General features: G+C 33.8%; 1 protein-coding gene across 3 annotated transcripts in view; it reads right to left on the minus strand.

The window, feature by feature from the left end:
- LOC149080535 (uncharacterized) overlaps nt 1-24461 on the minus strand; it is a 204792-nt gene that overhangs the window by 9210 nt on the left and 171121 nt on the right. For all 3 annotated transcript variants that reach the window (XM_089239637.1, XM_089239636.1, XM_089239638.1), the window contains 3 exons: nt 23830-23974; nt 17959-18048; nt 680-817 (listed from right to left, as the gene is read on the minus strand). In XM_089239637.1, the coding sequence (XP_089095763.1) occupies nt 680-817; nt 17959-18048; nt 23830-23974 (373 nt within the window). The remainder of the gene's footprint in view (nt 1-679; nt 818-17958; nt 18049-23829; nt 23975-24461) is intronic.

A 24461-nucleotide genomic window follows, 5' to 3' on the forward strand; every position in this document is an offset into this window, starting at 1 on the left:
GCTCTGTTCCTAGTGAAGGCACTATTTAACCACAGGGTTTTCCATAAAAGAGACAACCTTTTATCTTTTCTTTGTCAAGCATCCATTTCTTAGCAAAAAGAAAGCCAAAAACTTGGGGACTGAGCCGAGATCAGTCGAAGTAGTGAATTGAATAATATTTACTGGTCATTATATTGTATGAAAATAACATGGAAACAGAAAAAAATTTGAGAACTGTCATTATAATGGAATGCTTGTTACAACGAGCGTTGACTGTATATCAATCATTTTCTTGTATAGGCCTTGTCTTACAATACTGCATAAATAAATCAAACCATTGAAAAAAAAGGTATAGAGATAAATATAAATTGAATATATAATATAAGGCTTATAAATGAAAAATGTTCAAATAGTGCTCATCAGTGTTATCTGAAAAAATAATTTTGAAAAGTAATTTTACTCCTGTTTAAAATTTTAAGGGGTAAATTCTTGAAAAAAAGATATTTTTTTAAATAAAAAACTTAGATATAACTCTATTCAAAAAAAAAACTAAAATTTGAAGGAGTACCTTTACTCCTCAATGAAATTTGGAGGAATAAAACTGAATTTTGATGCATGAATGCATCTAGATGTGTATTGGCTAACACTGGTGCTCACACATACTTCATATTGTACAAATAGTTTCATAACTTAAACTTACCACAGTGCAACCATTGTTCATGTTATGAAGATCTTTATGAGCATGGGCACAGAAATCTAAACATGCTGTTACACCAGAGAATGGTCGACCAGTTCTGTAACCAAGTCTACAGCTAAGTGCTTGATCTTCGAAAGCTACCTAAGGACATGATAAAATGTATTTTCCAGTTTAGATTTCAGTTACCTGGCTACTCTACACTGAGTGGTCAAAATGTTGGAGAAATAGTCTTCTATAACTTCTATGAGCCTTGTGCAAAATGAGCAAAAATGAGCTGAACCCTGGTAGTAAAACGCTCATGCACCAAAAAAGTAAAAGATGACTAGAATAAATTATATTGGTTGTTCTTCTCCATGATTAATGGCAGAAATCACAGGTGTCAATACAAAGAAAACATTGATGACCAGGCTTAGGCATTTTGTAGCTCAGTGGGAAAAATAATTTTGCTGCCCCTTCTCCAAAAAGAAAAAAAATTGTAAATACAGTCATTCCCAGACTTACAAACTTGAGTTAAAAACAGAAATATTTTGCTAGTTTTGGTGAATGCTTGATTGGCCTTACAGATATTTGTCAAAAACTGGTCAAATTTACCTGATAAGATTTGATGGAACTGTCATGCCGCATATTAAATTTTGCTAGCATAAACAAATTTAATGTATGGTAAACTTGGACAGTTTTACATATAATGTACATTGAATTATCAGCATCATTTTGTAACTTGAAAGTCAGTTCAGGACAGAATGATCCCAATGTAGGCCAGATAATGCAATTGAGGAACCAGGATAAATCTTGGAATTAATTCATAAAAACTGGGACATAAAAAAGTTCCTAAGTAAAAACCAAGAAATCTTGAAAAACATTTTTCAGAGGGCATTACCGGGATGAATTGCACAGCAAAAGCTAAAAGCCTAGGCCGTGTACTGTAAATTCAGTTCTGTGTTGAATCACAAATTTACAAAACAATAGAAATATTATCGTAATTTTCTACATTAGCAAATAAAGTTATTGAAAATATTGGGAATGAGTAAAATCATTGGGGTGGTGGGGAGGGGGGCTGTATATTGTTGAGACAAATCCAAAAATTCAACATAAATATGTGTTCAAGCTTGGGAAGTGCTGTCTGGTAAAGGTGCACGGCAGGTGCCACAAGATTGGGCCTTGTATTCAAAGTAATAGAAAATGTTACTTGATTGAAAAATAATTTTATATAACACAGCAAGTTGGCCGCACCTCAGTTTTGAAAATGTTAAGAATATTTAAAATATGTGTAACAAATTAAAAAAATTTATTTGTCCCACAAAGGACTGCATGATTATTTTTGCTCAGCTAACAATGATAATTTGTTGCAGAAACACATTTGTTGACAAAAAATTTTATTAGTCGAAACATGGTTTCAAATAAATTCTATAGAAAATCATTTAATTCATTTTGGGCAGGTCTGTAGCCGGAAATTAATTTCATAAGGGGACAGCTGGTGTTTTGAAGAGGGGACAAAAAAAGATAGAAAAATATACCTAACTACATTATTCCATATATTTCAGCCATTTTCTCACATTTTGGCAGATCAGGCCCCCTAGACCCCCCCCCCTTCCCTGCACTATAGCCTTGGTTCTAGGTACTGAACAAAATTTACAGATAAGTTTTGTAAAACACTACAAATCACTGTGAAAAAGATAAAAACTGATCAAATGCTGGGACAAAAAACATCATAACTGGATGTAGGAGAATTTAAAGGAAGATAAGATATTGAAGATCTTTTTATTTTATGCTATGTACACAACCTAGTCAGGTTTGTTGGTGAATTTTGCTCATTTCTCTGTCTTGTACATGCAGATGGAAAAGATAAGTTCCTAGAATGTCCAAACCGTGAAAAAGGTCTAAAAGTTTTTAAGTTAAAACGCTCATGACTAGGTTTTTTTTAATGCATTTTTGGCTGAGCTTAATCTTGCACTTCACATGGAATGGCCATAGGTGGAGATAGACTTGAAGGTCTGGGAGAGGGGGCAATATAATGATTTTGTCAATATATACATGCACATATATACTGGGTCACCCACACACATTTTTGGTTCCCCTTTGTCCGCTCATGGAAATGGCTCAAAATCTTTCTCAAACAGAAATAGAGGTATATATGGAAAGCGATTCTGAGACAAACATAAATTAATCTGGCTCAAGACACAGTAATTCTGATGATGATGATTGGCACAAAAATTCAGCTCAAAACACAGCTGTATTATATAAATATGTGCATCGATATCAACTAATATGTTTGTTAACCAACTTTTTACTTATTATTCAAGGCTAAAAAACAGCAAGAAAATTTTTTTTTTTATTAGCCAAAAAACTCATAAGCCAAGCTGTTTGTTAGCCAAGGTATCACTGCATATTCTGGGGATAAAACTTAATTAAAACACAGTAATAGCATTATGACTCCCAACCAGTGTTTCATAACACATTCGGGTGCCATCAAAGTTCCTCAAGATCAAGCAAAAGGTGAGACAAGATATGCATTTAAAACTTTATTATAATTTTGAATGGTCTATTGAACATAGAAGCTTCTAGAATTTCTCAGTTATATAGTTTAGGTTATTTTCTTATTGTAACTTTACTACGTATCTGGAGAGCAGAAAATTAATAAATATTTCAATTTCTAACTGCCTAATCATGACCACAATTCAGAGACTTCATTACTTATCTAATCACACATGTTTCGGAAATATTGGAATATATGGTCACAAAACTAACCCAAGGACCCTCCCCAAATAGTGGCATGATGTGACAACTTGGTAATTTTTCAGAAAAAACTCACTGTTTTTATGTTATAAAATGTGTAGGTCATAAATTTGTGTATTTTTTGTCATAAAATGATGTAAATATTTCTAAGACAGAAGAAAACCTTTCTTTTTCCAATTAAGTTATAAATGATTTGAATAACTTTGCAGCATGAATTCATGGATAATGACAAGAGTTTTAACACTTGAAATCCATTAATAAAGGCTATACAATAATCAAAGATCAACTGACACATAAATATTCTTTGCCCACCAAATGCTATATATCTTTTTTATGAATATGATGATTAAAGAAGTGTGTGAGGTTTTGTTTGAGTGTGTGGTTTTGTTTGAGTGAGTGAGTGTGTGGTTTTGTTTGAGTGAGTGAGTGTGTGGTTTTGTTTGAGTGAGTGAGTGAGTGAGTGTGTGGTTTTGTTTGTTTGTTTTTGTGTGTGTGGTTTTGTTTGTTTGTTTGTTTTTGTGTGTGTGTGTGTGTGTGGTGTGTGTGTGTGTGGTGCGTGTGTGTGTGTGTGGAGAGGGACCATATTAACATCTTACACTTACAAAGAGATATATAATTAGTAATGAAGACCAAGATGGTGAATACCATATACCAAAAGCAAAATTTGTTGTCTTTTTGGTAACTTTTTCTCATTAGACCATGCTTGACTGTTTTCTTACATCAGTGGTTCCCAAACTGACAGTCGTGACCCCTAAGGGGCTTGTGTTAATAAAATAGGGGGGGGGGGCTTAATGAAGTGGGAAATGCAAGTAAATTTATGAAATAAAAACATTTGATAAGAAATAAATTTTAATCTTTTGCAACTTTCGGCAGGGCATGATGATGATGTCAATACATATAAACACACATATATATTTTGATCAGAGACGCAGACATGAAGAAAACATTGGAAGGGCTGAAAGTTGCTGGTTGTCCCATAAATATGGGACTTAAGCACATACACAGGAGAAGGTGCATTGAATTGTTTCTTCCTAAATTAAAAAATTGGACGGGGGGAGCTCAAATGGCCTCAACTACTAGGTTCCGGCACCAATGATTTTGATCAACAGTACAAATCTCTGATACTGGAGGTAGGCGGCTGCAATCTCTCATACTCCCATGTATCTCCACTCATGACGCAGCACTGTCTTACAGCATAAACAGAATGCAAATTTCTCTGTCAGAGTCAAACCATGTTACTGAGAAAATAAAAGGGACAAAGGAAATTATTTGACTTCAACCAAATTTCTCGTTATCGGATAAAATTTTTTAAATTTACTTCAATGAAACTCAATACACATTTCATGCAAAGCTGTATTTTTTGCTAAGCAAACCAGGGTTGTTTGGTTTAAACCAAGTGGATTAAAAAAATAAAAAATAAATAAAAGTGGCCTAAATATCATTTTTTTCCTTGAAAAATATCATATTGGTTCATTACTAACCAAAATTTTTCATTTTTACCACATTTTATATCCTTGGGGTACATTCTGATGGTATATCTTTAAATAACAAGATTTTATAAGTGGTTTTTTTTCAAAAAGTCTCATAAAAGTGGCCAGAATATATATTTTTTTCACATATGAAGTTTCTTAGTTATTTAAAGTTATATACAAGAGCCAAAATTTCTCATTCTTACAACATTTTCTAACCTTTTGCTACATTCTGATGCTCTGTATATCTTTAGCAAATTCATGAATAAGGATTGCATCACACATCTAAATGTAGTGGTGTATTTTATCTCACAGGTTTTTTTTTCCCTTCACAAAGAAGCAGCAACAGTAGTGACACCATCATGCTAGGGGCAGGTGGTCCTATAATCCAATAGACACCAGCTGTCCTTAAAGGACAAAGACTAGTGTACTAGTAGTTACATTACCTCACATACATTTTCATTTTCTTTCCCATAAGAAGTAGCAAATCTCCTACTCTATATCGCCCAGTTTTAATAGTCAATAGTTGTTTTTTTTATACTTTCATGGTAAGCCCAGTTAATCAAGGGTCTACTGTATAAAAATAACAGATTTATGAAAAATAATCAGCTATATAAAGGATGATTATAATTTGAAGTTTTGATTCCAAAACTATTCAATAAGAACTACTGGTCCGAATGACTTGAAAATTTACATAGATACTCCTGAAGCAATGGAAGTTTCTTTCGCAAAAGGAAAAAAAAAGTGCAAGTAGTGCAAAATGTGCAAGTAGATGATGCTGTACTTGGCCAGCAGTATAATCTATTTTGTGCAACCATATCATTTCGGCACTTCCACAGGATCAATGTGTGGATAGAACTTCTATCAAGATGCACATTGCAATACCAGCAAAGCAGCTGCTTAAGACCCATTTTGACAGGACGCACCTTAACCCTTGCAACTTCTGGCTGTGGGGGGGGGGGGGGTACCTTAAAATGTCATAAACAGTGGTCAGATTGCAAACTTTGGTGAATTGCAATCTCCAGCACATCCCCTATATGTTAGAAGTTCCTTAGGAATATTAACGTGGGGCGCATTTGATTTAATAAAGCTGAATTGCAAGCACATCCACATCATAACCATGGCATACTCTGATCTGTTGTTGAACAAGAATTTTTGTGCTTTCAACCTCATAGCCAGAACACGGTGGAAAACATATTTAACATTTCTTAAGTAAGTCGTAGTTATTTTTTTAATTACTTCGTTTTTTGTGATGTTTCCATGAATTATGAAATCGTGCAATGCTATAATTAAGTTATCATTTTGCCATGGCTGGCTATCGTTTCCATTCTGCGAGCAAATTTCCCACATGTTGGATGATGTCATTAATTTTACATTTTTAAGTATTTTTTCCCCTTTACCAAATAAAATTGCATTTTTTGAGGAATATTCATGTCAATTTTCAAGTCATTCTGACAATCGCTCTTTTTTTACAGTGTTTTGAAATCAGAACGTTAGTTATAATCACCCTGTATATCGTAAATCATTGCTAAATAATCTGCATTATTTATGCTTCATTAAGTACATTATATTCACCTAATTTTTATTGTAGTTTTTGCAAAATAGCTTCCTCATTAAGCATATTGAAAGTAACTGGAGAAAACATCGCTATATATATATATATATATATATATATATATATGATTAATAATACCATTGAAAGAATTTTCAAACACACAGCAATCCATTGAGTTAAGCAAAAAATAATTAAATTGCAAAAGTTGGTTTTTGTTAAAAAGTAAGAAATTTATTAATTAATATGGAAATAGTGTTAATTACCATTAATAAACATTTTATCTTAATTAATTATTAGAAATTTGAATGATTTTTCAGAAATTTTATTGTCTTTAATGTTAATACTATTTAAAACAAAAAAACCGGTTTAAATCAAAAAAACCTGGTTTAAACCAAAAAAACCTGGTTTTTTGGTTTTTTTCAAACTATATTTATTTGCAATTTGTTTATTTTTGCAGCACCACAGTCAGGGCTGTCTTAAGAGCATCATTGACCCCCGGGCGAAGTACTTTTTTAAAGCCCTACCAGGCAAATTCTTGAAAATTTCAGTCAGATCTCATTTTTGTGAGGCCTCCCCCCCCCCCTTCTCTTGAGGCTACCATTTTGTGCTCACAATAATTTCTTCAAATGAGACTTAGTAAAGCTAATTACAAATGAGAATTAGAAGCTAGTCCTCAGTGGTGTAGGAGCTGGGGGGAGGGGTGTGCTGTGGATGGGGTGCTTGATCACCCATGGTAATTTGTGTCATAGGTCTCAGCACCCCCAGAATTTATTTAGAAATTAAAAAATTTCCTATATATAAAGCTCAAGACGAGCGAGCACTCACTCACAGGTTTGAAAACTTCCAATGCCCCTGCCTGTCCTATTAAACTGAACATGGTCATATATGTAATAGCCACCTGAACTATCAGATGATCATTTGTATATAGCACATATTAATCAATAAAATTCAATGCTTTTGAATAATTTTAAAATTTTTCTCAGGTTGGTATCAATTTTGTTACTTTTGGGTAACCACTCAGCCGATCATTTAGAATGCTTAGATAAAATCAAGTTCTATTTATCACAAGTGTGTACAATAAAATTATGATTAGCACAATCAAATGAAATACCAAATGCTCTTGCCTTCTGGTATTGGATGCAACATATGTAAATAGTTCAGCATAAATCACACTCAGCCTAAACTGTACTCATCAAATTTGTAACTGTCCTACTTTAGGTATTTTATTTTAGAGATAAAATATCACAAAAAAAATACAAGACCGAAAGGCAAAAAGAAAACTAAAAAGGACTGGAAGATGTTGGGTTATTGACGAAAGAGAAGCCAAATATGACAATAGACAGAATGAAAATGAGGCGTGAAAGAGCATCACAGAGAGTTCTTTTGCAATATAGAATTCCTAGAACAAAATAAGCGAGGAATATATTTGATAGTCGAAAAGACAAAACCTTAGCTATTGTCAAAGAAGGTGATTCTTTCCATAGAAGAACCACATATCTATATTGCGGGAACCCTGGTCAATTTATCTCGGTCACACAACTCCAAGAAGCAGTAGAGCAAGGGATATAGAATCATCAATCCTAGACTTTTTGAGGCAAGATTTTGATACGAAAGAATTGATGGTATTGGAGAGAATTGGCGATCGGGTGCGATGGAACTGTTACCAATACTGACTATCAAAATGGTGTTATCAGATTAATAGAGAAAGAAATAGGCCATCCCTTGCCTTGAATGGCTTATTTGTCTTTTTCACTTTAGTGAGTTACCTCTAAGCCATCTTGTGAAGCATCTAGATCAGTGTTTCCCAAAGTGGGCAATATCGCCCCCCTGGTGAGTGATGGAATGGTCCAAGGGGGCGGTAGAACCTACTGATTTAACATAGGATCCTATGGGTTTACGTGAGTTGGGGGGCGATGAGGGGAAAAAATTTTTGATGAAGGGGGCGATGGAACAAAAAGTTTGGAAGACTATGATGTAGATGGATGTTCCATTAGTCCACACGGGCGTCAAGGTGATATCGGACAAAGATTGGAAAATTGTGAAAGATTAACTATTGTGAAATTTAAACCAATCTCTAATAACCTTCTGATAATGGACAGTGACAACAGTGATTTAAGTGCAGATCAGAGATATCTTGTGGGAAAAAGTACGGGCAAAGAACTGGGAATCAAGAGAATTCTGAAAATTAGAAATGAAGGATTATCAGAAGCAGAAATCCGTACATTCCATATTCCGAAAATAAACTTTTCTGCTAAGCACTATTCGGAACTAATTGCATGTGATCAAGTGCGAGTGACTGAACCACCTATTATAAAAAATCAGGAACTAGACTAAAAATTATCTGAACCTGCTTTTCCATCTATACGAAATTTTCCGTGTCACACACAAGCAGTTTAACGGTGCGTACGACTCGTAACTGAAGCATCTCTTGCTGTATCAACAACCGAGAGTCGTGACGGCTTCATTCAAGGCAGAATAAAATCAAGGAGTACTCTTCCATCGTTTGAAAAAAAAGTGGACTATTTTGCAAAAAAGTGAAATGTAATAACAGTGCGATAACAGAGGAAGCAATAGACACATTCTCCAGACACCTATATCATCAAACTATGTGTTGTTTTTATAATTTGGGACATGGTTTTAGTTTCGTCCCCCTCCCAAAAGGGTTTATTTTATATACATATAATGTTTAAAAAGATCTTTATAATGGGCACTTAGAAAAGTCTTTTTGCTCGACCTTTAGGGTCTGTGAGGAACCTCAAGATATTAAAATATTTTCCTACATTTTGGTATAACATCTTAAAACCTTGAAAGGCATCTTTTGAATACTAAGGCAACATCAATTTCCAAAAAAAGTGAAAAAACACCCTTTTTCGTTCCACCCTAGGGTATAATCCTTCCATGGGTCATAAGCAGTAATATAGTACAATGCGACAATTTCCTCAGCAACCTAAAAAAAAGTGTACAAAAACAATAATACTCAATATTCAAATTAACTCTTTTTTTGAAGAATATTACTTAAATTTTTAAATGTTACCCCCCCACTCTCTCAAATTACAGCAATTAGTTATCAAATAAAATGAACTGTTCGATATCCGTTATTTCAAATACACGATTTATTATAGTTTTTCAAACATATTATTAATACATATTATTAAGTGAAAGCTGTTGCCTATTGATACCATTAAACTCATTGTATAACCTTGGAGCAAGAAAGCATAAAGATTTTTTGTAAATTGTTTTTCTTGGTAATGGATACAGGCCCGTCATTTAGGGGGCCTTTGCCCCCCCCCCCGGCTTTTAAAAATACACTAAAAATGGTATATATGTATATATATATATCCATACATTGAGTACATGTGCTTTGCCCCCCCCTCCCCCCCCGGAAAAAGTTGAAATGACGGCCCTGAGAATGGATATAGATTCTCTGTTCGTATAGTACTTCTTTGTGTAATTACTCTATTGGGATACCAGTAAGGATTTTTATACATGAACAGCAGTACTTTGTAAAAACAAAGTTGATGTAAATTAAAATGAATTAACGATACATTTCCTTGTGAGAAAATATTGTTAATATGCAGAATATCTCATTGAAAAAAATCATATGACGACTTAAACATAGAAATTTTTTATGTTCCTCCCCAGACAGTTATTCCATATAATATATGTGGAAATACATGCATAGAACACATCTCTCAAACTATTGTATGAAATAATAGATTTTAGTTTAAACATAAACTCATAATTTCTTTAAGTTTATTGACAATTAAAGTAGTGTGATGTTTCCATTTCAAGTTGGATGAGATAACTAATCCAAGATATTTATATTTTATTACTCTTTCTATATAAGCACAATTACAAATAGTATCAGGTTGAAAATCACCACATTCATGAAATTTAATTTCAGTTGTCTGTGTATTTAGATTTATTAAATTAAAATGCATCCACATTTGGTTTTACTTGCACTAAGCTTCAGTTGTAAGCTTTTAATTCCTTCATTTATGGTGTAAATGTCTTTTCTAAATTTTTGATCAAATCTTCAGATGTATCAACAGTACAAATTAAGACAGTATCATCTGCGAATGACACTGCCAAACCGAAAGATACCCAGGCCACATCGCCATATGGCAATATCGGCTCATTGTCCTCACGGACTGGATATGCGAATGACACCAAATGACCAGAAATATTAACATTATGTATTTCATTTTTATAAATTAAAAAAGTATTGGTCCCAAAACCAATCCCTGAGGTATATCTGCGGACTCACTGACATTTGGATGGAGGCTGTTAGTAGCAATGCATGTTGACCAGCCAGGAAAAGGAGGAGTAGGGGGACCCCCCCCCACTATTTTTTTTCAATTTTCATTCATAATTTTTTGTGAATTGCATTATTTTATCATTTAATTAATTAATATGTTAATTAATTAATTCATTCTAAAATATAAAATATATATAATATGTAAAATATATATAATTAATATATTAATTATTCATTTTAAAATAAGTGTTTGCCATTTTGTGTTGCTTTTTCATTATTTAAATTCAAGGAAGTGTCACTGAAAAGCAACATTACTTATACGCTTTTCCAGTATAACACTTTCCCTACTATAGGCAGTAAGTTATGTTACATAATAAAGCATTTGATTCATTAACTTAATTAGCAATAAGCTTAGTAGTATACAATCTGATTTAATTAAAGTTTTCTTAGTGATCAAGTTCATTTATCTGCTAAACCCAATTCATGAAATCTTGGGGGGGGCAGTTTATGTTATTGAAAAAAATAAAATAAGTGAGAAATATATACAAATTTTGTTGTTGAGTGGAAAAATCCAAGTTTATCAGCACTGATGAAGCTCTTTATAGCACTTTGAAGCACTTTTATAAGTCTGCAATTCAAATTCACTGAAAGTTTTCTGATAACATGTTTCCATGTGTGTTCAGTTTTTCTACTAACACACTTTTTAAGTCTTGAGAGAAATGTTGCACCTGAACTCATTTTTATGTTTTCAAATCATGCTGAATATTCGTTCAGTTGGTGTATTACTATGAGGCACAATTAATATATTCAGCATTAAATCAGAAAGAATTTTATACTTACAGGACCCATAAGGATATTTTAAGTTGCTAATTTTGACCCAGCATTCATCCATTTTAACACTATTAAGAATGTCAGGAGAAAACTAAACGTTTTGGTAAAATGCAAACTCCATTTGCAATTTATTCTTTTCTACAGAGAAATGAAAGAGATTGGCAAAATATTCTACAGATTTGAACTTAGCAGTTGATCGCAGATTAACATTGACAATGGTGGCATTCAAGTAAAAATTGTCATGCAATGGGATTTTTTTATAACATAATCACATGCACAGAAAAAACATTTTCTTACAGCAAAATAAAACTGTTTTTCTGCCACAAGTGTGACAACCCCACTTTTCAAACAGATTTTTGTTGTATTACCAATAATCAGATCTTCATCACTCTTCTGATTTTTTAGTTTAGAATAGTCCATATCAAAAACAGTTTTTGATTTTGAAATAGCTGATGGTGTAGTAATTGAGTAATCAAATCAAAAAAAAAAACTTATGTAGCTCATCTTTTAGAAGTTGAATATGCAGGGTTTCTTTTCGCAGAATCACATTAATTTTTGTGAATGCCCCAATGGCATTTAGCAAAAATAAACAATACAATTTTTTTTCGGAAGAAGTAAAATACTTATTTTCAGAGTCTACAGTGTCATCAGTGAAAATACTTGCAACAAGAGGCTCCCACTGTTCAACAATTCTTTTCGCATTTTCCAGTGACAACCACTAAATGTTGTGTTGACATGTTTCAGTATTTTATAAGGTTCTTTACCACACAAAATCTGAGCTTCTCTCTGTTTTGTCTCTTACTACTTTTTTTCTAGAAATAAATAAATTTGGATCACAAAACTTTCCACATCAACAGGCAGAGACTTAGATACTTTTTGTGCAGCAATATGCAGCAGATGACATGTACATCCCACTATTTTGATGTCAAGTTGCTGTGCCTTGATGAAAGAAGCTACACCTTTGTTTTTTCCTACAATTGTGTAGGCATTGTCATGCAAAAAAGAGACACAGTCTTCCCACAGAATGTCCAGTCTCTTGAATTCATTGTCAATGACACTGAAAATTCCTTCCCCAGCATTGTCCGTACATTCCAGAAGGGAAGAAGAGTGGTGCTGACTTCACCCTTTTCTGAATCAAAAAAGCTAACAACTAATGGACACAATTTTTTACCGTAAAAGTCATTACTTCCATCCGTCGCTAATGAAAATTTTTTCTTTTGAAGAGCATCTACAATTTTTTTTGTGACAGCAGCCATTGCTTGAGCGACAGCACCAGATTTTGTTCTGCCTGAAGAAAACTTTTTGGCAATTTCTGAAAAAAAAACATTTTGGAAAAAAGAGCACCAGCATGATCAGCTACTGAAACTGGAATATTGTGTTTGATAAGAAATCTTGTAAAATAGTATTCAGATGCTACAACTTCATAATCCTATTTTTTGCTAAATTATGAGGAAAGATTTTGTGAACTTGTTCCAGTATTTTGCAATTCTGAATGCTTGATGCAAGCTACATGATGCCTGCAGTCATCACGTTCACCATGAGTTAAAGAGAATTCAATATTGCACACAGTGCAATAAGCTTAACTTTCTTTTGATGGCACTTTAACTAGACATGGCCATACCCTATGATATTCCTCTCTGAAGTTCTGACATTTCCTTTTCTTTATAGCAGCCTCACCAGTGGCGGTTTCAGAAGAAGTAGAGCTTCTTTTCAAAAAGTGATCCATATGGAACTAAACATAAAACTCAAATTAAGTGAAGTAACAACTTTCCCTTTAATGGGGACAAACCATTTTTGGTGTCACACAGGCGAGCTTCTAGAAATACCCTTTACTACCTTGGACTCCTCAACACTATTGATGCTGATACCCCACAACATGATGTTTCTCCAACAACATCCCTCCCCCTTAGTGCGACAACTCTACCAGTTGCTCTTGAGGGATTAGCTGAGCTCCATTTTAATGCGAAGGGAATGATAAGTTATGAGGATGTAGAAGAGAAGCCAGGAAATGACCTACAAAGCATCCCAAGGCATCAGTAAATTAGAGGGATTCAGAGTCCTTCCTCCTCTGTGATCTTGTACAGTTGCTGTGTAGGTGGAGCATAAAAAAGAGCAAAAGTCAGACCTATATATTTTTTACCCTCTACGAGGCCCCCCTCCCAAACTCCTCCCCTCAACACATCAGAGAGACTTGGGCAGGGTCTCCGGATCTTGTCTAGATCTCTGGGATCTTAAACAGTGGCTGCAGCTGCAACTTGGTGCATGGGTGGAGAAAAAAAGCAAAAGCCAGATGTGAATGTATTTATAACCCCCCCCCCCCACAAAGAACCATCAGAGTACTTTCATGTAGACCATTATGGGGGGGGGGTGAATTGTTAAGTTAACTAACACTCTTCCATAGAAGAGTTAAATGTTTCAAGTAGCTGTTTATTGGCAATAAATTAAGACGTTTGCATACTAGAAAATTACCAAGGCAAGACTTCAAAGTGCTGAGAATGTCTATTTGAAGCAACTAGGTAAGCAATAATTCCATTTATACAATATCAAGTGGTTCTCGAACATTTGATAACCACAGCTCCCTCATTGTTCGTTTGAGCCCCATATTGTTCATTAAGATGATCACAAGTGAACATGTACAGAAAATCCAAAGGAATGTTTTTTACATAATGTACTCTATGTAATATGTGATCATTAATAGCAGAATAGACACGGAAAAATCTATGAAAATGTTATAAGGTTTTTTCATGTGTACATTGTGTGTAGAAGAAAAGAAAAAATGTGTTAATAATTGAATAGAAATATATAAAGATGACATTGATTCAAGTAATTTTAAAGATGAGTTGGAACAGTTTTTAATCTTTTTAGATGAAGAGGACAAGCGATCAATTAATAATGTAAAAAAAATAGCGTTGGATATGAAAGCAACTTTTCCAAATATGGAAATTATTTTGAAAATTTTGTTAACCATGCCAATTTCAAATGCATCAGGGAAATGCTCATTCTCTTGTCTAAAAAGAGTAAAAAATTATCTAAGAAATCCAATGTCAGAGGAAAGAATAAATAATATGGCTACTTTACACATAGAGAGTGATTTACTTGAAATTATTGATTGTGATTAAATAGTTAATAGTCAATAAGTTTGCAAAACGAAAAGCAAGAAAAAAATTATTTAAATATCTTCACATTTGCAATTTTAATTCCAAATAAAAAATCCTACAATTTTTTTATTTGTTCAAATGTTTGATTGTTAGTCCTAGTATACGTATTAATTACAATTATACTTTCACATATGTTCAAAACTTTGTGATTATTATGCTATTAATAATATTATTATGCTGCTAATAATATTAAATATTTCCTATTTATTAAAAAATATGATAAACATGTAGTTTTGTATTTTCCCCCCTCTCTTTTTTAAGGGGCCCAATACTTTCTGTTGCGCCCGGGGCCTCAACTGACCTTAATCCACCTCTGTAGCGTTATTTACCGCTTCTGAACGAGAAGGTCATACCATGTGTGATTGAAAGAGATGTGCTTTCTACCGTCACGTTTAAGCAAGATGGAGCAACTAGTCACACTGCTAGTCATTGTGTCGGCATTCCTGATACAGACGTCCGGGGATGACAAAATCATTAGCAGGCGTTGCAGGTTCTCATGGACTCCATGGCTTTTTTCCCGAACAGGAAGCAGAACTTCACAGCCCCACACTGTTCATGTAAGTCTGCCATGGCCAAAAAACGAGGAATAGACAAACAGCTTCCACAGAAAAATTCACAGATGCCAAGCACAACTTTCTCAAGCAACGCCACTTAGCATGTTGGTTCAGGACTGCTTTTATGCTTACCTAGTAGGAGAACTGCATAATACGAATACTTTGCTTACCGTAAGGCGATTCCAGTTACTTTTGGGTATCCTTGTAGAATCTGGAATTGAAATTATCTAGAATATACCAATCTCATTGATTTTCAATATAGGTAATCATGCTGGAATAAGAAATAACTTGTTCATATGGTTGTCACCTCCATTTCATTCACGTCTGCCAGTAGTTGATGAAACAGCTGATGCTTGTCTTCTTGGGCGTAGATTATATTTTTAATCAGGTGTCAGTAAAACAGTCGACGCTTGTCTTCTTGGCCATAAATTATACTTTTTATTAGTTATCCATGCTACTTCTTTTGTTGGCTCATAAGATGAGTCCTTTGAGCATGACAAATACAACACCCCTTTAACCCTTCAACGTTAGGCCTTGCGGAATTTTTCTTTTGCACTTATGCTTATTTTTCAGTAAATATGTAATTGGTACAATCAAACGCACAAGTGATTTCGCAGACAGCTGTCGAGAGACCAAATAAGTAGTTTTTCGTCATTGCCAAAATTTATTTGGTGCAATGGCAACAACTGTTATTATGCATGTAAAGTTGTTTTGGTGGGAGGCAGAATTCACTGGCTTTTTTGGGATAAATTCTTTGAGAATAACTTTTTTCCTCCTAAACAAGGAAATGAATATATCAAAAATTTTAGATAAGAAATTTTCAGGAGTCCAGAAGGTACGGTAGAAATTCTGGACCCTCCTGAAACATTCCAATGACTTGGTAGCAATGCAGTTTAAATACACATCACTAAAAATCATGTAAAATTTAATATAAAATTTATGAAAATATAAATTAAAATTACAATGCCAATAATATTTACAGATTTAAAAAAAACAAAAAAAAAAACTTTAAGGTTTTGAGTTTTACGCTTTAAAAAGGTACACCTACAATTTATCCAGTAATTTTATAATTTAGATGAAACAGAGCAACTATTAAAACAATTGAATTTCTTCTCTTAGTCCGGTATTACACTATAAAAGTTTGGTAAAAGTCCTTTTATAAAACTTGAAAAATGAAGCCAATAAGGCCACCGGTTACATTTTCTAGAATGTAACCAATAACCTTATTGGTTAGATTTTTCAAGTTTTATAAAATGGATTTTATCAAACTTTTATAGTGTAATACCGGCCTTACACATTTAGGGCTTTAAATTTTTCATTGATAGTTCCTTAACAGATATAAATTAATCTCTAACAGTCTCTAATGTTTGAAGAAATTTTGTGTTTTTCGGCACCAAATGAATTTCTTCAGTTTTATGCTGTTTTGTTTCTTTTCTAAAAGTTTGATACATAAGTCTTTCATGCTATCTTGTGATCATTTGACATTATTTTTATCAATGTCCATGCAGTTAATGATATCAAGAATACTGAAGTTTTGAATATTCAAGCCATTTAATAAATTGGCGTGTGTGTGTATTAGAATCAAAATCACCAGTTTGTTTCACTTTTTTCATCATTTCACATAAATCTTGCATATATCTTATACACATATTTCACAGTTGTCTTTTATATCATATTCTTAACCTTTGGAAGCCCACAGCCCGGTTGATTTATTTTTTGTGAGGGGAAGGCCCTGTCATACACACGACTAATAGGAAATAAATGGGGAAAAATGAGACAGTGGATTATATTTGCATCCCAGTTTGACTGGTGTCAGGGCCCAGCAGTTGAAAAACACAGTGTGCATGTGTGTGTGTGTGTGTTTTATATCAAATTCCAACTTTTGTGGGTGCAGTTAATTGCACTTAAAACTAACACTTTGAACTTTTCATTTTTTCAGGAGCTTTTAACACATCTTTAATATCCCTATTTAAAATTAAATGGCCATGTAAAAGATGGCTGGAGAGGTGCAGTACAATTTGGCAGCAGAAGTGCAATTTCAATGGCTTTCAAATTTTTTAGATAAAAGTGAACCAGGCAGACATTTACAAAAACATTTAATTTTGTTTTAAAAATTGCTTACGAATATTCTTTCCCAAAATTATTGATGAGATTTGAATTGCTTTCATAGTCAACAGGGAAAAATTGGATGTTTCAGACCCCAACCAGCTTTGTGATTCATTTTTTAGAAAATGTTTTGTGCATATGGTTTCTCTAGTTGGGGGGGGGGGGTGGGTGAGGGAAAATTTTGGAAGTCACAAATCTTCTTCTATCAAGAGACAAAAGCTCTTTCTTCAAAGGGAGCGATAGAAATCATCTCTTCTTCTCTGTCAAACTTTACTACAGTGGCAAGTTAACAGAATTTAGAAATGAGTAAATGAGGATAAGCATTGTTATCTATGGAAAATGAAATGAGTAGAACCAAAAAAAAATTATGACTTAATGGAGTGACAACTCTTAGAATTGTACTGTAGTATCTATTCTTAAAATGCTCAGTTTGGTATTAACCATTATCAATCAAAAGAAACATCTTTACTCTATGGATTGTAATTTTTTGTTTAAGCAAAGCAATAAAAAAAATATAAAAAAAGTTTCATCTTAATTATACTTATATTCATGAATACATAAGATGTTAATACAGAAATAGAGATTCCAATAACGATTAATATAAGGAGAAACACTTACTTGATTGTTATATGAATCAGGTGCAATTCTTTTGTACAATGGTGCAACATCAGTGGCAAGTGTTTGAAGTTTATTCTCTAATTCTGCTTCCTATATAAGAATCAACCATGATAAATGATGAAATTGTGAGCACCAAAACAAATTTTCCAGATGAAAACAGTGAAAAAAGTGATAAATGTGTGATAGTGTAAAAAACAAAATAAAATACATACTGTATTCCCATGTATTTTGTGACATGCTGGAAAATGAAAAGTGTGAACAGAATGCTAGAAAAATTAAATAATTCTTTTCAGAACTTGACTTTCTTTAGTCCGGGATAATTTTTTCTTCCTCTCTGTTTGATAATAGTCTTTGATTGATAATTTAAAATTCAGCACTTTATATAGCTTATCTTCTCAATACAACTTAACCTTTAAAGGGTTTATTGGAATAACATTCACAAAAAGGACACAATGATAGATTCATAATAACAATATCCAGTGTTGTTTAGTACTTTTGAAACATATTTTTTGAAGGGAATCAGAAATAGTAGTCTATTTGTGTATCTCACAAACGTTTGATTTATAGCTATGACTGAAAGTAATTAAGTGTGAATGGAAATGCTGGTATACAAGTGACTTCAAATTGAATGCTCATTCAAAATTTTGTTTAATTGAAGTATTAATGACATGTCTGAAGGCTCAATTACATTGGGCGAGTTTACTAGCTATTTTCCTGCGAGTAAGTAGCTGGCGAGAGAACCGGTTTCAACTAGCGCAGCGAATTTCAATTAAACAGGACTAGTAAAATCGCTCACTAGATGAGCGAGCAACTCTTTTTCTTTCCCTTCCTTTTTTGCGTATTGTCATCTTCCTCTTCTGTTGCAAGCCAAAGCGAGAGGGAAAAAAAGTAGCCACGCCCATATTGCACCCGAGAGATAACAAAAACGCCGGCGAGTAGCGAGAAAAGTAGCCTACCCTTCAACTTTTCTCGCACTAGCAGAGCGAGTTCAGTAGCAGCGAGTAAAAGCGCAAGCGAGTAACTAGTAAACTCGCCCAATGTAATCGAGCCTTAAGTACTACTTCAGTATACCACTGGCACAAGAGTTCAAGATATATGGAAATAGAAAGATAATTAGAAAAATGCATAAATGACAGAGAGAGAGAGAGAGAGAGAGAGAGAGAGAGAGTGAGAGATAGAGACCTAATGACCAAATAGACACTCTCAATCCAGTTTTTGGTTGATAATTAGAAGATAGAACAAAAAATTTCCAGAACTGGAAAAACAATCAATTGAACATATCTACATTTTGAGAAATTTATAAAAAAGTAATTTTATTAATTGGAGTAAGTATATCAAATTTTGTGCAATGCTGTTGATGACTTAATTCTTCAAATGAATGGATCACTAAAAAAGTTTCTTGAAAAAAAATACCATGTAAATTGAATAGATTGGACTGTATTGGACAGAAATTAAAAAAAAAACATGGGAAGGAGTTTTGCCTGAAAATTACCACCTACAGTAAAACGCCACTTGCACCTGAAACTTTCGATTATGATCAACTCAGTTTAGGAGTGTTTTGAAAGACGAGCAAAAATTTTAAACAAATTTTGGCTTGATTAACAATTAACTAGATTAACTACTCACCAGATTAACAATTTTGTTCTTCTCGCAAGAAGAACAAAAATTTTAGAATTTTTCAACAGATTTTGAATTGGTGATGACATATTTCTTGCAATAGAAGTAGTATCTAAAAAAAATACCCAAATACTAGATGAGCACTATAATGTGTATTCACCTTGTCTGTTGAGTGTTGCACGATCACACCCAAATAAGTCACAGGTTTGCCTTTTGTCACTGTGGGAAAAGCCGTCCTAAGGAGATATAAGGGAGTTATTAAGGGACCTCCTTCTCCTAACCAGAACATGGGCTGCCGCTCTGTTTCAACAAAGAGATGAGTTAAGGGACCCAGGCTCAAGCATTTTTTGGAGATCCTTTTTGTTATTTTAATGCAAGATAAAATTGAAAAATATATTGAATGAACTCAGAAGCCAATTAGTGCAAGTAAATAAACATTAAAAATGAGATGAAAGGATCTTTTTATTCTGTTGTCAGTATAAGTAGCGCCATCTGCTGTTGCAATGAATGTTGACTTGAATGCTTTGGCATCTGAAAGTTTTAACAATGAAGAGGCACTTGTAATACAAAAGGTAATACAACTTGTAATATAAACATTGATTGGCTTCTGAGTCTTCCATATGTATACTAGTGAAACCCTTTGAAAGCTTAAGGGCCCTTGTTTGATTCAGGTCTATTTGTTTGATTTGAGGCCCATTTCTCAAGTCTTTATTAACTACAGGAATGACAATATTAGCACAATCCAAAAAAAAGACTCAATCTCTTGTTGGGTGTTAATTCAAGTAGAGATTTCAAAGTGAAAAGTGGTTGCTCTTCTCTATCATTCCAGAAACACTCACACCTTCAATATGAAATTAGTAAAAATAAAATAATTGAACACTTGAAGAACCAAAGTCATTTTGACCATTTTTGATCTTCTGGCTTCATTCTCATAATGAACCACATTGTGCTTTTCCTAAAAATAGCAAACATTATGCTGTGTATAATTATCATCAGTTTTTTTTTAAAATCAGCTGAGATATTTGTGGTTTTACCTAAAAGGACCCAGTGCCGTCTTAACGCATGGGCCTACCTGGGCACGGCCCAGGGGTCTCAAAAAAATTATATTTGGTTGAAATTTTCTATAATTTACCTGGTACGGCCTCAGAAAAACCACTTGGCCCGCGGGCCCATGGTGGTCTTAAGACGGCCCTGAAAGGACCATGATCAGTCAATTTGACTGGTAACGTTACAGATACTTTCATTGCATGCATGGCAAATATGTCATCGAATCGTGCCACCAAATTTCCTCCAATAACGAATGTTCTTGCTTTGGCTACTTAAAAGCATCCTCACTGACACCCAAATGAAAAAACAAAAATATCAGGTTGCCTAAAAATATAAGTAATGCAAATCACGGAATCTTATCTGAAAACTAGTAGAAATGTGTACTCGGTTTCATTTTCAAAAATGTCTCTTTACGTTCTCCTAAAGTCATTCTTCCGCTTTTTCAAGGCTTAGTTCGTCCTGGACTGGAGTATGCTGGAAGGTTTTGGAGACCATACCTGCAGAGGGACATAGACTTGGTTGAAGGGGTGCAGAGAAGAGCTATGTGTGTCCTTATTGGCTTGAGTTATGAAGGGCTTGAGGGCCCACAGGGCTTGAGTTATAAAGAAAGACTTCATTTTTTGAATATGTTTACATTGGATGAACGCAGGTGTCGAGGAGATATGATCGAAGTGTTCAAAATTTTCAATGGGATGGATAGGATGGACCATGAACTTTTAGTACACCGCCAATCAACTGCTTTTACAAGGGGACACCAGTATCGATTGGTGAGGGACAATGCAAGGTTATGGTGTCGCAGGGAAATTTTCTCTAATAGGGTTGTGAATAAATGGAATCGCTTACCCCCGGAGGTAGTAAATTGTAACACAATTGACACGTTTAAAAAGAAATACGATAAACATGTTGGGGTCAATTGAGAAACTATCCACACTTAGAATAAGACAACCGTAAGTATTCTTTATGGGCATTGTATAATATTTTATCATGTGTATATATTGTTTATAATTTTTGTTAATTGCATTTTTAATTGGGTTGCTGTATTTTTGAAATATATGACATCCATATTTTTATGTTTTTATGGGCATCTTTTCTCAGCCACCTCGTTGGGCATTTTGCCTGTTGTGGCGTTGTATTTGTATTTGTAACCAGTTGAGGATTGTTTCACTTCACCAATATTTGCTTAAAAATATAAAAAAATATATATATATTTGCCGAATAACATTATCTTAGTGGGTTCAATAACAAAAGATTGAAAAGGAATTTCATGTGAAATTCAACAAGGACCCCTTTATATGAAACACTTTTGGTGCATTTACACATAAAGATGTTACATTTTGTATTTTCAGGGTAAGAAAAAAGAAAATATTCTTCTACTAAGTTCAAAGCATTGAAATGTTGAAGTATCAAAGTGAGGAAAAAATTCCTGAAATCATTGAGTTTTGCAACAATACAAAGTATATTATTGATCAGATGACTTGAAAGCATTCCATGTGAATATCATTCATTTGCCAGTTCGTGTTTTCTACAACATTCAACTTAGCTTTAATGAATGCTTGGCATTTGTAGAAAGAAAAATTAAAACTGGGAAGGTTATTTACTTCCTGTGGAAATCAGCTAAAAAGATTGGAGAATCTTATTTGTTGAGCAGAATTTTGCTGATAACAACAAGCGCTATTGTACCAGAAAGAAGATCACAATGTCAGATCCTGGCATGCAATAGCAAAACAAGTGGTATATTTTTAATAGGTGAATAATCTGTGAGCAGAAAATGCATTTCTAACGTGGAAAAGGGTGTTAAAAATGCAAGAATTGTGATGTTCGAATATAACTGTAGCTTTTAATTTATTTATGCAATATTGTTGATCTACAGGCCTACACAAGAGGATGTAGTTGATTTATACACAGATATTTAGTAATATTTAACAAGAAATCAGAGACTGGGGGGGGAGTCAACAATAGTGGAGGGGAGCTTGTTCCATTCAACTATGATGTTAGGAAAGAAACTATTTTTAAAACAGTCGGTAGAGGCAAAAATAGGTTTTAATTTTTTGGGGTGGTCAAGTCTATTTGAAACATAGGAAGGCTAAGTCAGAATACCTCCTTCTCCTCCTAACCAGATCATGGACCACCGCTCTGTCTCAGTGAAGATATTTTAGCAGGCAGTCAGAATACTGGACGTATTGAAATTTAGATGACCATGAGTAATCTTATAAAGCATGGCTGATCGAGAGATAAGTTGGTGAGTAGTGAGTAGGTGGAGATTAAGATCAGAAACAAAACTAAAACAGGACCAGCAGTCATGAATAAAGCGAGTGGATTTATTTTGGATAGATTCCCGTTTGTTGATATTACTAAAGGTGTGGAGGGGGTCCCAGACCTCAGCTGCATATGAAAGAATGGGAGAAGTATAAGTTCGGTAGCAGAGAATGGGGACGTCACAAGTAGAATGTTTGAGGTTGCGGCGAAGAAAGAGAAGTTTATTGAGACATTTCTGGTAGATAAAATCAATATGATTATTCCAACATAGAGAGGTCAGCCGAGATTATAGTACCTAGGTATTTAAAATGAGAAACTTGGGATATGGTTACATTATTGATCAAGCATGAGCATCAGTTGTTTCCTATATCAAATCCCATCACCGCATTCTCTTATATAGGCCTCAACCAAACAATATTGTATATATAAATAAGAATTTGAGTTGAAGAGATTTATGAGAAGCTCACATGAAAACTGTTTTAGAGAAGTTGATAGGCATATGTCAAAATGAGAACCAGTCTGAGATGGAAACAAGATTATATTGTAGGATTTCTTGATCAGACTTGTGATTAATTATACGGTAAACTACGCAGTCATCAGCAAAAAATCTAATGATGCAGCTGAGGGTTTTGGGGAGATCATTCATATATATTAAAAACAGTAAAGGCAAGAGGACCGCTCCTTGAAGAGTACTTGAATTTACAGTGGCAAATGGTGAGTCATGATCTTTAAAATGAGCAAACTGTTTATGATTTTTTAGTAAAGCTTCTAACCATTTGAACAGTTGAACATTCAGACCAAGATTTGAAAGTTTAAGACCAAGATTACTGCAGTACACACATGGTACGGTATAATATTCTTATCTTTTAATGTTTGCAGAATGTTTGCTTTTAAATAACATTGTAAAACACTTATTTGATTTTTTTTTTGAATTGTACGAAAAAGAGATACCTCACTCTGTTTATTAAGCTTAAACTTCCTGGCATTTCTACTTCTAGCAAATTTACAGCCATTATAGTACATACTCCATGAACATCCAAACGAAAATGATGCTCCACAAGTATTTTCATCAGTACCTTGACATGCACATGTCCGTCTACAAAAAAAGTAAATAATTAAAAATTATATATTTGAGTGAACCATCTATTGATGTTGTTCAAAATGGAATGCAGTAGAGTTATACACAGGGTGTCCTGTAAGTGTGGCTTTTATCTCATCAACTGTTCGTCATAGAGGTATTGTTATAATTTAAAAAAATACTCTAAATGTGTTCAAAAATCACCCTGTACCAGTTTCGAGAGTAAAAATACAGTGTGTCATGAAATAAAAAAAAATCTATATTTTTATATGATCCCCCCCCCCTCCAACGTTCAATTAGAAAGTTGTTGCCCTCTCTCTCCTGAGGCGAAAAAAATTCTATGGTTCTAAGTGCAATATTTGCTGAGATATTTGAATTCAAAACCAGAGAAAAGTTAGAAATGTTCTGTGGTAAAAATACCCACAATAGTGTTTTCTATACTTTTCTTAAAATCCTTCCAGATTGTTCTACAGTAGCACTGATTGTTCTGCGATGTATATCACAA

Source organism: Pholcus phalangioides, unplaced genomic scaffold (genome assembly GCF_987345545.1).
Source record: "Pholcus phalangioides strain wild (caught in Gottingen) unplaced genomic scaffold, Ppha-v1.0 ptg000011l_1, whole genome shotgun sequence".
Taxonomy (NCBI): Eukaryota; Metazoa; Arthropoda; class Arachnida; order Araneae; family Pholcidae; genus Pholcus; species Pholcus phalangioides.